Source organism: Nyctereutes procyonoides, unplaced genomic scaffold (genome assembly GCF_905146905.1).
Source record: "Nyctereutes procyonoides isolate TBG_1078 unplaced genomic scaffold, NYPRO_anot_genome, whole genome shotgun sequence".
NCBI classification, from domain to species: Eukaryota; Metazoa; Chordata; class Mammalia; order Carnivora; family Canidae; genus Nyctereutes; species Nyctereutes procyonoides.
In genome coordinates this window covers 56,547,738-56,563,186 of record NW_026575133.1, presented here as the reverse complement: position 1 = coordinate 56,563,186, position 15,449 = coordinate 56,547,738, and the positions used below count along the sequence as shown (strand labels likewise).

Below are 15,449 nucleotides of genomic sequence, written 5' to 3'. Positions count from 1 at the left end.
TTTTTAAGGCAATTTTGTATATGTCAAACTGTGGAATAGTAATGATGAAGAGTTTTTCCCATACTAGTATCAAAATGAGATTTACACAGTATTTTTTTTTCAGATGGAAAAGGAAGTATTTTAATAGTTTTTTTTCCCAATGATTGTGGATATTCTCTGATACTACACGAAAACTTGACAAGTAATACATTCTTAAAGGTTAGCTGCGATGTTAAATCTGCAATCAATTCACTAACAAGCTTTTTCACACTCTTACATTAAAATCCACTAATCTACTATGAATTTTTTATTATGTTAGTTTTAGGTATACAATATAATGACTTGATTATTTCTTGTGAAATGATTACCATAATAAATTTGGTTAAAATCCATCATGACACATAGTTAACATTTTTATGTGTGTAGGATAAGAACTTTTAAGATTTACTCTTTTAGCACCTTTCCAATATACAATAGAGCGCTGTTAACTATAGTGCCCATGCTGTAAATTATATCCCCAGGATATTTATAAGTGGAAGTTTGTACTTTTTGACCACTTTCACCCACTTTGCTCACGCCCTCCTTCCCACCTTTGGTAAACATCAATCTGTTCTCTTTATCTGTAAATTTGGGGTTAAGATTCTACATATAAATGACATCCCATAATCTGTCTTTCTCTGACTTATTTCATTTAGCATAATACCCTCAAGGTCCATCCATTTGTTGTCACAAATGGCAGGATTTCCTCTTTTTTTTGGCTGAATAATGTTCCAGTGTATAGGTTATTTTCATCCCTTAACTTATAAATATGCTACAATGAACAAGGGAGTGCATATATTTTTTAAAAAGTTCATTATTAAGTAGCCAAAGGCTGGAAACATTATGGTTAACTTATTTAGTCTCAGGAAGCTTGGCTTCAGAAAAGTCAGGAGAGGGATTAAGGAATATAACAAAGACAATAACTTAAAAAAACCCCAAAAACTTCTATGGCATTTACCATGTGCCAGAAACTATATGGACCAACTCATTTAATCTCAAAAATCCTGTAACCAGTAACCTACACAAAGATATATAACTAGTATATATATAGATATAACTAGTATATATATATATATATATATATATATATATATATATGTCATATAACTATGACAGAAATCATATTCTGAATCTTCAAAATCATGTTCTAGACCACTGCACTTTACTGCATTTATATGCTGAAATGCTATGTAATAAACCTGGCTTTGAAGCAAGACAAACAGTAATTATTTGTGTGACTATGGGCAAATAATTGACTCTCCTTTAACCTCAGTTTTCTTGCCTGTAACTGAAGAAGTTAACACCTGCCTCTCAAATACATAAAACAGTTAGCACAGCATCTAGCACTTGGTAAGTGTTAAAATAAATTACAGCTAAAAATAAAAACCCTCCAAAAAGGGAGGTTTAGCTAACAAGGTGCACAGCAGTAAAATGCAGAGCCACTGGTCATCCATAACACTTAAGGGCTCTATATGCTCTCCTGGTAGGTATTTACCTAGCACACAATGACAAAGCTGAGCTAAAGACAAATAAAAGCATGGGCAACAATGGTTCAAGAGGTATTGTTCTTACTAAATATTATTATGTGTGATAATTATCTTAACACACAGCACTCAAACATTTCAAAGCCATTCTTTAGGGTCCTAGAAAAATCAAGACAAACTGGTAATTATATCTTCCCCAAAAATATTTAGCAATGAAAGGGCTTGGGTGCAATGGTCAATCTTTATATTTTACAACAAAGGAGAAAAAAAGCACTTTTATGAAAACAGCACATTTTAGTCTTTAAAATGTCTCAAAACATTAAAGATCACATTAAGAATGTTTCTAAAAACTCTTTCCTATGTTTCTCATTAAGAACAATGACAGGACACGTGGGTGGCTCCAGGTTGAAGGTCCGCCTTTGGGCGGGTGATCCTGGGTCTGGGGATTGAGTCCCACATCAGCCTTCCCATGGGGAGCCTGCTTCTCCCTCTGCCTGTGTCTCTGCCTTTCTCTCTGTCTCTCATGAATAAATAAAATCTTAAAAAAAAAAAAAACAATGATGACAAGCCTTGGGCAATGTTATATTGAATATGTACATTAAAATCAATGTGTTAAAAAAATCAATGTGTTCAAAACCAAGAAATTGTCCACAGATCTGCTGGGGAATAGATTTAGAGATAGGTCACTCAATATTTTTAAAGCTACTACAAGAAGTAAAATCTCATAGCTTAAGTGAGTGAAAACTATGTTCTACTCAAGCATAGGGGAAGGGTTATTGTTCTATCTAAAGCAAATTCCTGGGATCCCGGGGTTGGCTTGGCAGTTTGGCACCTGCCTTCAGCTCGGGGCATGGTCCTGGGGTCCCAGGATCAGGTCCCGCGACCAGCTCCTTGCATGGAACCTACTTCTCCCTCTGCCCATGTCTCTGCCTCTCTCTCTCTGTGTCTCTCCTGAATGAATAAATAAAATCTTAAAAAAAATAAAAGGCAAATTCAATTTGGTTTGTGGTTTGTCATCTTGCTATTTTAGGCAACTGGGTAGGGGAAAAGTATTTCTGCCAAGGATAAAATCATGTAGAAAAAGTGCTGGCAACCTTTGAGGTATTAAGGACCTGATCATCTCCACTAGTCTATATTCTATCTGAAGCCTCCAGTACAAGGTACAAGCACTAAAAGGTCAGATACTTTAGTTAAGTAACAGCTTAACTATTAAGTCACTATTTAATCACTTAAAAAAAAGCAGTCTCAAAGATATTTAAGGAAGAAATAACACCAATTCTGTATCAATTCTAAAAACGCAAGGAAAAGAAACACTTACCAACTCATCTTATGAGCCCACATTATCATAGTAACAAAACTAGACAAGGACATTATAGGAAATGGAAAAAGCAAAACAAACCCTGAACAATAACTCTAATGAACATAGGTACTAAATTCTACAATACTAGAATATCAGCAAATTGAATCGAAACATATACAAAGGACAAAACATCATGAGTCAATGGAACTTTTTCCTGAATGCAAGGTTGGTTTAACAGTTGAAAATCAATCAATGTAATTTACCATATTAACAAGACTAAAAAAGAAAAATCAGGTGGTAAATTCAATAGATGCAGAAAAAACATTTGATAAAGTACAACATCCATTCATGATAAAAATTCTCAGAAACCAGAAAGAGAAGAAACTTCTCTTTAATAGTTGAAAATCAACCAATGTAATTTACCATATTAACAAGACTAAAAAAGAAAAATCAGGTGGTAAACTCAATAGATGCAGAAAAAACATTGGATAATGTACAGCATCCCTTCATGATAAAAATTTTCAGAAACCAGAAAGAAACTTCCCTCGAAGGGCATCTTTTTTTAAATTTTTTTTTAAGATTTTATTTATTTACTCATGAGAGACACAGAGAGAGAAAGAGGCAGAGACACAGGCAGAGGGAGAAACAGGCTCCACACAAGGAGCCTGATGTGGGACTCGATCCCAGGTCTCCAGGATCACGGCCTGGACTGAAGGCGCCGCTAAACCGCTAGCTACCTGGGCTGCCCCCTTGAACGGCATCTTGATAAAGGATAGCTATGAAAAACCTACAGCTAAGATCACACTTAATGGTGAAAAAGTGAATGCCTACTCCCTAGGTTTGGAGAAAAGGTAAAGATGTCTGTCCTCATTACTATATTCAACACTGGTGGTCCTTATCAGCAGATTAAGGCAAGAAAAGGAAATTGAAAGGAAGAAGTAGAATCATCTCTATTCATAGATAACATGACTCCCCACATAGAAAATGCTAAGAAGGGACACCTGGGTGGCTCAGTGGTTGAGTACCTCCCTTCAGCTCAGGACATGATCCTAGGGTCCTGGGATCAAGTCCTGCATTGGGCTCCCAGCAGAGAGCCTCCTTCTCCCTCTCCTCTGCCTATGTCTCTGCCTCTCTCTGTGTCTCTCATAAGTAAGTAAATAAATAAAATCTTTAAGGAAAAAAAAAAAGAAAATCCTAAGAATTTTCTTAAAAGCTACTAGAATTAATGGATTTAACAAAATAGAATATCAATATACCCAAAACAATTATTCTATGATACAAGAAACTAAATATTGACACTAAAGATAGTACCAATATGACAATATTAAAAATATAAAATATTTAGAGATAATTTAAGAAAATATGTGCAAGACTTATTGTGTAAGACTTATGTGCAAGACTTGTCTCTGTGCAAGACACAGAAAACTAACATGGTTGAGAGAGAAATACAGAAGACCGTAACAAATGGAGGTATACCATGTTCTTGGATGAAAACTCAGTATCATTAAGATGTCAATTCCTAATACTAGACTAACCCATATATTCAAAACAATCCCAATCCCAACCTCACTACAAATATTTTTTTGTAGAAACTGACAAGGCAATTTAAAAATGCATATGGAAATACATGCAAAAGACCTAGAATAATAGTGATGTTGAGAAAGAAACTTCAAGACTACAAAAATTTGCAGTTTTGTATTATATGGATAGAGACCAACAGAACATAATAGAATAGACAGTCCAGAAAAAGACCCACACATATATATTCAGTTAATTTTTGACAAAGGTGCCAATGTAATTGAATAGGGCAAGACTGGTCTCTTGACCACTGCTGTTTTCAACAAATGGTGCTCCAACAATTGGATATCCACAGGAAACAAAAAAAAGTAGGTAGATCTTAACCTTTATCTCTTGCGTACACAAAAAATTACCTTGAAATGGTTCACCGACCTAAATGTACAAGTCCATACTAAAGCTTCCAGAAGAAAACATAAGAAATTCTTTGAGACTTAATTTAGGCAGATTTTCTTAGGACACAAAAAGCAAGAACCATAAAAGAAAAAAAAAAAGAGAAACATAACTTTATCAAAATTAGAAACATTTGCTCTTTGAAAGAAAATGAATGCAAACATCAGACTAGGATAACTATTAAATCCATACAGTCAAGGACTTGTACCCAGAATATACATAGAACTCTTGTAATCAATAGTAAGGGAAACAACCTGATTAAAAAACAATGGATAAAAGATTTGACAGACATTTCACCTAAGAAGATACATGAATAGCAAATGAGCATCTGAAAAGATCCTCGACATAATTAATCATTAGAAAAATGCAAAATAAAACTAGAGTGAGATGCTATTACATATGCACTAGAAATACAAATACCAAATACCAAGTGCTGAAGAGAATGCAAAGTACTGGAAATCTCACATACTGTTAGTGTAAGTACAAAATAGTATATAGCCATTTTGGAAAACAGTTTGACAGTTTCTTAAAGAGTTAAACACATACTTACCAATAATTGCACAATCCCACTCCTACATATGAGAAAACATATGTCCATGTAACATTTGTAGACAAATGGTCACAGCAGCTTAATTCATAATAGCCAAAATCTGAAAACTGCTCAAATGGCCATCAGCTGATTAATGGATAAATGAATTTTGTTATATCCATTCAATTAACTAGTATTCAGCATTTAAAACTTATGAACTACAGATACATGTAACAACACTAAATCTCAAAAGTATCATAAGTGAAAGAAGTGAGGGACTCCTGGGTCCTCAGTGGTTGAGCATCCGTCTTCAGCTCAGGGAGTGATCCCGGGGTCCTGGGATCCAGTCCTAAATCGGGCTCCCCAAAGAGAGCCTAGCCTGCTTCTCCCTCTGTCTGTGTCTCTGCCTCACTCTGTGTGTCTCTCATGAATAAATACATAAAATCTTTAAAAACAAACAAACCAAAAAAACAAAAAGAAATGAGACATACAAAAAAGGTATGTATTGTATGATTCCAGTTACATAACTTTCTAGAAAATGCAAAAATATACTAACAACGCAGATCTGTAGTCAGTAGGGACTTGCAGTGAGGTGAGGCAGGAAGGAAAACTTGATGAAATACTGAAAATGTTCTACCTCCTGACTTTGGTTATACCACTGTATAAATCTGGCACAATTAAGAGAACTCTACTCTTATACAAATTTTATCTTAAATAAAAGTAAATAAAATTCAGAAAAAAATCACATTTCCCCTGGTTTATTTTATAGGATCAAATGATATAGTCAAATTTAGCTGAAGTTGACACATGGTGAGATTAAAAGTTTTCTTAAATAGGTCATAAGAATCTGAATGATTGTTTCACAATTTTACACACCTCTCAGATATCACCACCCTCAAATTTGGTTACTTTGGTTAGTTCACGCTCCAGTTCCTTATTTGACTAAAGCTAGTAAGTACACACTACTAAATCTAGTATGTCTTCGAGACAGAACAAATTATTTGTAGAAACTGAGGTCAAATCCTTCGATTAAGATCTAACACTGAGTAAACTTCAAGAGTTAACAGGTAATTCCTTAATGAGACCATATCTATAGTTTACAAAAAGTGGTATTTATCCCTTCTTAGCTTTCTTCTGCAGGAAGTTACTTATTAATATTGCCTGATGACTCACATGGACTATAGCTGAACTTTAGAGTTTGCTATTTTATCAGACACAGAAACCTTCTGACTTATTTACTAGGGTATTCTTTCTGTCATTCATCCCTGGGGCTTTTTTTTTTTTTAATATAAGGAAAATTAACTTATATTAAGTTAGAAATAGTTCCTAAAACTGCTGAAGGACTCTTATACCTCAAGTAAAGACTTTTCTTGGGGCACCTGGGGCTCAGTGGTTGAGCGTCTGCCTTCAGTTGAGGGCATGATCCTGGGGTCCTGGGATCGAGTCCCCTGTCGGGCTCTCTGCATGGAGTCTGCTTCTCCCTCTGCCTTGTGTCTCTACCTCTCTCTGTGTGTCTCATGGATGAATGAGTAAAATCTTAAAAAAAAAAAAAAAGACTTTTCTTCATAATCTTAAGAAACAAGAATTAGGGAGAAGCAAAAATGAAAATTACTAATGGGAAAAAACCACATTTGCGTGTAACCTTTGTAAAGTCACTTTTATCAAAGCTTATGGTGGAATAAAATTTTTTTAAATATAGTTTCAAATTTAAATACAGGTGGAGGAAAAGTCTTGTTCTTATTTCCAAACCAATCTTCATAACTTTGACACTAAAAATCCTATACACTGTATTTGAGATGATGAAAACCCTGGAAGGACAATGAGTTTCAAAAATTATAGCAAACTGATTTTCTAACAACGGAAGTATCCTCTGAAATTATTTTCACTCCAATTTTTCACTTAGCTATCACCAAAGTGAGAAAAGGTGGGTATTCAGATATAGAGGCTGGATATTTTTCTCTGGGAAAAGAAAAAAAATAACCTTATGTGCTGTGTTTACAAGAAAATAGTTTGCTGGCAAACTGCAGGAGATAGAAGAAAATAAGATAAAAAAGTAATTTTTGAACCATAGGAAACACCCATTCTTATTCTCTAGAGGCAGCAAAACAAGAGAAAATCCTAAATGCGCTCTGTAAAAATATTTGTATTATTGATAACTGAAGTCCATTCAAAGATCTGAAAAGAAGTTTTCTCCTAACAAACAAAAACTCCAAACTTTTTCAACCTGGAGACAGAAGTTAAATCTCAAACATAGAAATTTACCTTTTGTAGACAGATTAATTGCTTTCAAATTGGAGATCTGCCTAAAACTAGTAAAATTCATTATGTAAGAATTGATAAAATCTTGTTAAGTGAGCCTAATAACTAATTATATTTGGTTGTATGACAACATGACAATTCTACAGTCTGTGATATATGTGCTACCAAAATTATTGTAACTTTATTCGTAACTGCCAAAATTTGGGAGGCAACCAAGATGTCCTTCAGCAGTGAATGAGAGAATAGACTATGTTATGTCCATATAACAGAATATTATTTGGCAACAAAAAGAAATGAGCTATCAAGTCATTAAAAGACATTTAAGAATCTTAAAACCATATTACTAAGAGGAAGATGCCAATGTAAAAAACTATATATTCTAGGATAACATTCTTGAAAAGGCAAAACTATGGAGACAGTAAAAAGACAGTGGTTGCCAAGGGTTAGCAGGGGGAAGGAAAATATGAATAGGCAGAACACAGAGGATTTTTAGAAAGTGAAACTGTAGCGTCATATTATGATACTATAATGGTGGATGCTTGTCATTATACATTTTTTAAAACCCCACAGAATGTACAAAATTATTTACACGTAATGTAAACCATGCACTTTTTGGTGACAATAATGATGTCAATGTAGGTTTACACATGATAACAAATGTAGCACTCTGGTGCCAGATTGTGCTGGTAGGGAGGCTGTGCATGTGTAGAAGGTAGGGAGTAAACAGGAACTCTATACTTTCCACTCACTTTTGCTGTGAACTTAAAACTGCCTTAAAAAAATGAAGCCTATTTTTAAAAAAGATATACTGACACTTTAGTTGGTTTTTAAAATCTGGCCTGAAGTTCTCTGCTTAGGAAGAGGATCAATACATACCTTACTTTGTAGGGAAATTATTATAATTAAATTGAATATGCAGCGTTTTCAAACTTCATTTCAAAGATAAATTTAAAAAAGGGAAGTGATCTAAGTACAGTTGTAACATTCTAAAACTGGTTCAGAACTTCTCTTTACACTTATTCTTACATTTTGGGAACGAGACAGTAAGATGCACATTGGTTAAATGAACTTTGTTTAAAAAAAGAATAGAATTTGGGGCGCCTGGGTGGCTCAGTCAGTTGAGAGAGAGAGAGAGAGAGAGAGAGAGGGGGGAACAGACATAGGCAGAGGGAGAAGCAGGCTCCATGCAGGGAGCCTGACGTGGGACTCGATCCCCGGTCTCCATGATCACACCCTGGGCTGAAGGTGGTGCTAAATTGCTGAGCCACCTGGGCTGCCCTCAAACAAATAAATGCATCTTTAAAAAAACAAACAAACAAAATGAATAGAATTTGGTAACTCAAGAAGATTCTTGGAAATATTTGGTCAAAGCCCCTCATCTTATAAATAAGGAAAATGAGGCTCAGAAAAGCTACATGATTCTCTCCAGGACCCCAAGGCTACAGACAGAAGGACTAGAACTTTGGTATTCTAAAGTTTCATGGCTGCTTTTTCATTATACTACTATCATTCAAGAAAACAAAATTGTGTTAGATTTCTTAAAGTTCAGAGATATAAATTTTTTTCTTCTTCCATTTTAAGAGGATATAAATCCAATTAGTGTGTTTTTTGGGCTGATAAACACTCACTCAAGTTCTGCCCACTTACTCATTTATTTTGCCTGCTTGATTTTTCCCAGAGGTCATTTAAAAAGAAAATCATGTTTTAGTAATTCTAAAAGCCAAAGAAAATGTTTTACATTTCTTTGAAAGTGAATATAAAACCCATGTGTGGGTCTTTCTTTTTTTTTTTTAAGATTTTATTTATTCATTCATGACAGAGAGATGCAGAGATACAGGCGGAGGGAGAAGCAGGCTCCATGCAAAGAGCCGGATGTGGGACTTGATCCCGGAACTCTGGGATCATGCCCTGAGCCAAAGGCAGATGCTCAACTGCTGAGCCACCCAGATGTCCCATGTGTGGGTTATTTCTAAAGCAAGGGCTATACTCCCCATCCCACCACTGTCAGTCAGAATTTAGAATCCTGCCTGACCTCTAACAGAGGTAAAAATCCACCCTTGGTGGGAGCAGCTGTGACTCTGTGAAAGAAGCTACAAATAACATGCTGGGAAATTCAGCAGGCACTGTTATTATATCCTGTTTATTCTGTCATTTTTCCTATCAGTAGGATATTATTTATACAGACCACACCCATGAACTTCTTGTTTATCTTATTATAGAAATCCTCCAAATCTATAAAAAGAAGCCTCTGTATTTGTTTCTGGAACAAGCACATGTGTTATAATTTTGCACCTCACTACACTTTTTTTTATTTAGCATTTCCTTTTGTTATGCCTGTTCTCATTTTTATCTCAAGGTTGATTTATTTCATTAATTCACATATTAGAGCTGAAGTTAGCTTTTAAAAGACTCCATAATAGATTCTGGAGTGCCACATCTTAAACTTTATTTTGGGATAGAATTCATCAGGTAGGTATTCTTCTAAGATACACTTGGCTAATTTGTTTAAAGGCAAAAAAAGTGCCTATATATGGAGATCAGATAACCATAGTGAGTGAGTCCTAGATGAGTAGAAGCCTTCCTTAAATAGGCTAACTATCCCAGGTATGCCAATTATGAGGGCCAGGCTTTATACCAGTTCTCACCAACTCACTATTATATAGTTGGATCTCTTTTCTAAAATGAAAAGCCCTGTCCCTGAGTCTAGCCTGATGGCTGGATGAGCTGGGTGAAAATGTAACACAATAATCCACGGGAAATACATGAATTCATTAAATTGATCAATGGGACAATGAAGCAACATGGTTATAAATCATCCTCACGTCCCTGCCTTATGTAAATGATTGAATTAAAGCAGATAAAAGAAAAATGTTATTTCTTAAGGGCAGAAACTCATGCAGCATTTGTTAAGCAAATAACTATTTCCAGAGAGGGAATGTCACTGGACAAAGTCATATTGGGCAAATCTCCATATGTATAGCTTGTGTTAGCTTCACTAAAACTCCCTTTACTCTAGAAGACAGCACTAGGCAGCTAGGTAAACATGAAATCTTCAGAGAGCATATACAATGCTAGACTATTGCACAAGATTGGATGTACAAGAAAGACTGCTGTTTTTAAAGAACATTACTCCAAAATGCATAATTGAAATGAGGCTTAGTACCTAAGGGTGGTGAACTTAGGTAATCGATTTCAGGGGGGGAAAAAAAAGAGGTCTACAAGAGCTAAAGTGATCAAACAAGTCAGAATGAGGATAACAACAAGTAATCTTGATAAACAGGACTTTATAAGGCTGAGGTAAGAAGGGGAAAGGCATCCTAGGCACAAAAATATTCTGTAAGCATCCAAGTGGGGAGAATTCTGAAAACACAAGTACCTAAATTTAGCTAGAGAATCCTGAATAGAAGATAAAGATGACAATAAAAAGGAGGCTGGAATCAGACTATAAAGAGTTTCATTTTTCAGACAATGAAGAACCATCAAAGATATCTGATGAAGGGAAAATGCACCCAAGCTTTTCGAGTAGGAATGAAGAGGAGGAAGATAAGTTGGACCGAGGGTGATATGGGGGAAGAAGTTTTTAACAGTACCAAATCCTATGATTATAGCAGTAAAAGAAAGGTCCATGTTATAAACATATAATAAATATGTAAAAATATTTTCAAAAACAGGAGATGGCATCATGATGACTTTTATGGAGTACGACAATGTTAAAACTATACCAATCCATTGAAAATGTCAGGAAAGCTTACCAATCTCCTAGAATAGTACTTCTCCAACCCAAATTACCTGGGGATCTGATTAAAATTCAAATTCTGGCTCAGTACATGTAGGGTAGTACTCTGTATTTTTACATTTCTAACAAGCTCCAAATAATGCTGTTTCATGGACTACACTTTGAGTAGCAAGATGCTAAAGCATCTTTCAATTTCCCTTTCCAAAAACACAATGCTACTATGTTTAATACATTATACTATAGGTAGTCCTTTTAGATATTCCTAAGAAATTCCATTTAAAGGTATTTTATTATAATTTGCATCAATTTCAGATAGGTTTCAAAAGCTACTATTTTAAAAGTCCAAGATGATCCAAGATTCAGGGTACTCAAGATCCTCAAATACTTCGACCTGAAAGAAAACATGAACTCTATAATGCTGTTTTATAACACTATAATTTTGTTCTTTTTTGTTGGCTGGCAGACTCGAAGATACTATTGCTTCTGATCTTGGAGGCGAAGTAAAAGCTTAAAAGACAACACTCAATCTTTTCATTGTGTACATCACTGGGTTTTGGTAAAGCCCACTTAACTTGCCCTTATAGTGCCCTTAGCATATTCCTTAATCCTGGAAGATAAAGGTACAAGTTTATTTTAAATAATATATTGAAAATTACAAAAATTAAATTCACACATCATCCCTCTAAGATTTCTATATGGAAAGATATGCCTTTATTTAAAATCTTTTACCATGAACAGAGGCATCATTTATAAAAATATATTACTAGTATTATATATTATACACACATACACAAATTAAGATTGGCTGACCTTAGATTTTTGGGATGAAATTTAAGACTTCTGAAATCTCAAGTTTCATTTTTAACAATACTGATGGTTAGTAACAACCTTTTAGGTAAATTAGCTTCAATATATATTGATGTCTAGAGAACAAAAATGATACCTTAAAATCGGAAGGTATTATGCAATCAGATCCAACTATTTCATCATAAAGGTAAGAAACTGAGGCATAGAGGCTAAAAAGCCCAAAGTCACATAGCTGTTACTGGCAAGTTTTAAAAGGGTGGAAGGAGGAAAAAATTAATTTTCATTATCTACTAATGTACAACATACAACAATGTATCAACTACAAAACGTAGTTACAAGAGTTTCTCATGACTAAGGCATAGTTGATTTTAAAGGTCTTTATAAACCACTAATATCCAAGAAAGGAAGACTACATACCAACAAAGAAGACAGGCTACCCCTAAATTTAAGAACTCCATTAAAAACGCAATCTGAATAGAGAATGACACATATACACCACATACTTGAGATGGGGCTGCAGTGGGGTGGGTAATGGGATGGGATATAAAGAACAAAGAGAAGACAATGATAACTCTTATCTTCTCCGTAATGGTTTGAGGAAAGCTTTCACATACAGAAAGGTGGTTAAAAAAACTTCCTTTACTCTCATGAATCATTTTTTTTAATTGGTAAAATCAGGAATTAGGAGGACTGTAAACCTTTTAAAAATATGAACTGTAGATAGCAGTTGGATGTGCATGTGTCATGAGCTCTGTCACAATTATAAGAAAACCAGAGAACCCTTTTTTTAGCCATAAAATGGGGGATTTTGTGCTTATCAAAAATGCTATAAAACTTACTAGCACAAGTAAAAAAAAAAAATACTGGAGAAGTTCCATGATATCAGAGACAATGGGTTTTAAATCACAGGCATATATTATTATGCCTAAATTGACAGGTCTGTACTGCAATGCAGAAATGCAAGCAATATTCCAACATCTGCACCAGAAGGCAGAGACTAGACATGATTCCAGAATAAAGGGCTCTTCAGCTCTTACCTGTTACCTGTGCAACAACTGCTTGGGAAATCCTCCGATTGGCAAGAAAGGCTTTGATTTCCTCTTTTATCACACTGCTGTCCCTCCTAACAAAAACAGAAGACAAGACCAACAATGTATGTTGAAGGTAGAAATCCTCATCTTTGCTAAGAAAGGTGAAGTAGAGAGGTGGGGAGAACATAGAAAGAAAAGACACAAAAATAAAGGTAAACAGACCAAGCTTGTGTGAAAATATGAAATTAAAACAAACCAAGAAACACCAAATATTCAAGTCCTAAAACATCACACCATCAGACAGACGCTTTAGTGAATGCCACAGTAGATATAAGTCTCATACCAGAGGATGGTTAATCACATGCTGTGTATAATTCACATTAGGAACAAGGCTGCCATATGGTATATACTAAGTTTCATTACTGAGGAATGAATATACCTTACACAGACAGAAATCCTAGAAAAATAAAAAGCAACAACAACAACAAAGATCAGTTGTGAGCAGATTGTGGTCTTACATGTTAACTACATAACTGCATAAATAATGTTTAGTCATTTTAAAACTTTTGTTAAAGGAACAGAAATCATCATTCTTACAACTGCTGAAGTATTAGCCATTTTAACAAATTTAATTTGCCTTTTTTCTATATAAACCAAAAAAAAATTTAAGTTGGATGAGGTGAATATAGAACTTTTAATATAAAAGGCACTTATTTATTTCCTATTATATATAATATATAGAATACTTTATATTATATTGTATCCTTGAGATTACATATTATAGACTTATTTTTTCCTCCACTAAGACAACAAATTCTCAAAAGACTAGACATTCACTAGAATAACAATGAAAGTCAAGACTTCTATTTCTCCACCAGAACAAATACTTAAGTAAAACTTATACTTGAACCCTTAAAACAAACCAATTTCTCTTTGAATGCTTTATGTTCAAAAGGATTAGATAAGTAAAGCACTGATTTTTCATCAAGTTCGAAAGTAACACAGGAGAGTGGTAATTTATAATCTCATATAGAGTCAGCAAATATGGCTAAATTCGGTCTCCCATCTGTTTTTATACAATCTATTAACTAAGAATGGTTTTCAAAGATGAACACTTGTAATCATTACTTGATGACAGTAAGCACTAACATTGAACATGAATTAAGCAAAGTATCATATTCTCCCCACCAATAATTCCATTCTTCTCATTGGTTGGCGTATATTTTAAAAACTATATTCAACTATTATTATTCTATATTAAATTTTATCAATAAAAATGCGTGATTTTTGTTTTCTCTTAGATGTAAGTATGTGTATTATATCCTCAATTTGGCCACAAAGTGTAAAATGCTTACCATCCAGTCTTCCCCAGAAAAAGTTTTCTGACCCTTGATCTGAGACAATGGGGTCATTAAATCTTTACAAATCATTTTGTAAATGAACCACAAACTTCTTATGGGAGCTCAAGTCTCCCTAAAGATTATTTGGAGCAACGAAAGATAAGATCCCATCCGAAAAGAATCAGCTGTGATATAACTTAAGAGCAGGTATTTTAGCCCCTTGGTGAGGAGAGAATCTACCATTCTGTTGGCGGATTCCATGTTCCCTTTCAGGAATTCTGGAAAAGTGCAGAGAAGCGATAGTAGGGACAACATTCAATCTGAAGTTCTACAGTATATTCCTGATCTACTGGTTGGAAATTCTACCTAATCAAAAAGATTTCTAAAGAAAGAAAATAGTCATATCTGCCTAATTCAATATTTAAAATTTCTCATACTCATCTAGATTCTGAACTAGGTATGGCTAGATTCTTTCCAAAACTTTCACTTGTTTATATTTGAAGTATTTCTTTAAAAAATATGCATTCTTATTTTATTTAAAAACTATATTTGAAAGAAAGAGGCACAAATCATACACTTTAAAGTCAAATAAAACAAACTGCACAGTAAAATACAGGTAGCATAAGCCAAAAGGCTCTCAAAAATTCACCAAAAATCAGTTGAGCAAGAGATAACTTCAGTAGTATGAATTTCATTTGCCTTATGTAACTAAAATAACCAAATCATTTGGTTTCTGATACAACCTCAAGATTAATCTGGAAAATTTTAAATAAAGCCCTGCATTGCAATATATGGAATATCCTTCTAGGAAAGTGAAAATTGAGTTTAAGAGAATATTTATTAAGGTTAAATAAAAAAATGTGCTTTTGTGGGAAAAATGATTAAATAGTATTTTCTTGGCTACTGATTTAAATTGGAATTTAAATCAATTTATTTTAAGTCAAATTCACCTAGAGTAGACACTAAATCATAAAGAG

The 15,449-nt window shown here is 34.2% G+C and overlaps 1 protein-coding gene across 14 annotated transcripts in view; it reads right to left on the bottom strand.

Annotated features, from left to right (window-relative positions):
• Nucleotides 1-15,449, bottom strand: part of HMBOX1 (homeobox containing 1) — a 189,620-nt gene that overhangs the window by 84,920 nt on the left and 89,251 nt on the right. For all 14 annotated transcript variants that reach the window (XM_055345988.1, XM_055345998.1, XM_055345995.1 and 11 more), the window contains exon 4: nt 13,139-13,224. In XM_055345988.1, coding sequence (XP_055201963.1) covers nt 13,139-13,224 — 86 coding nt within the window. The remainder of the gene's footprint in view (nt 1-13,138; nt 13,225-15,449) is intronic.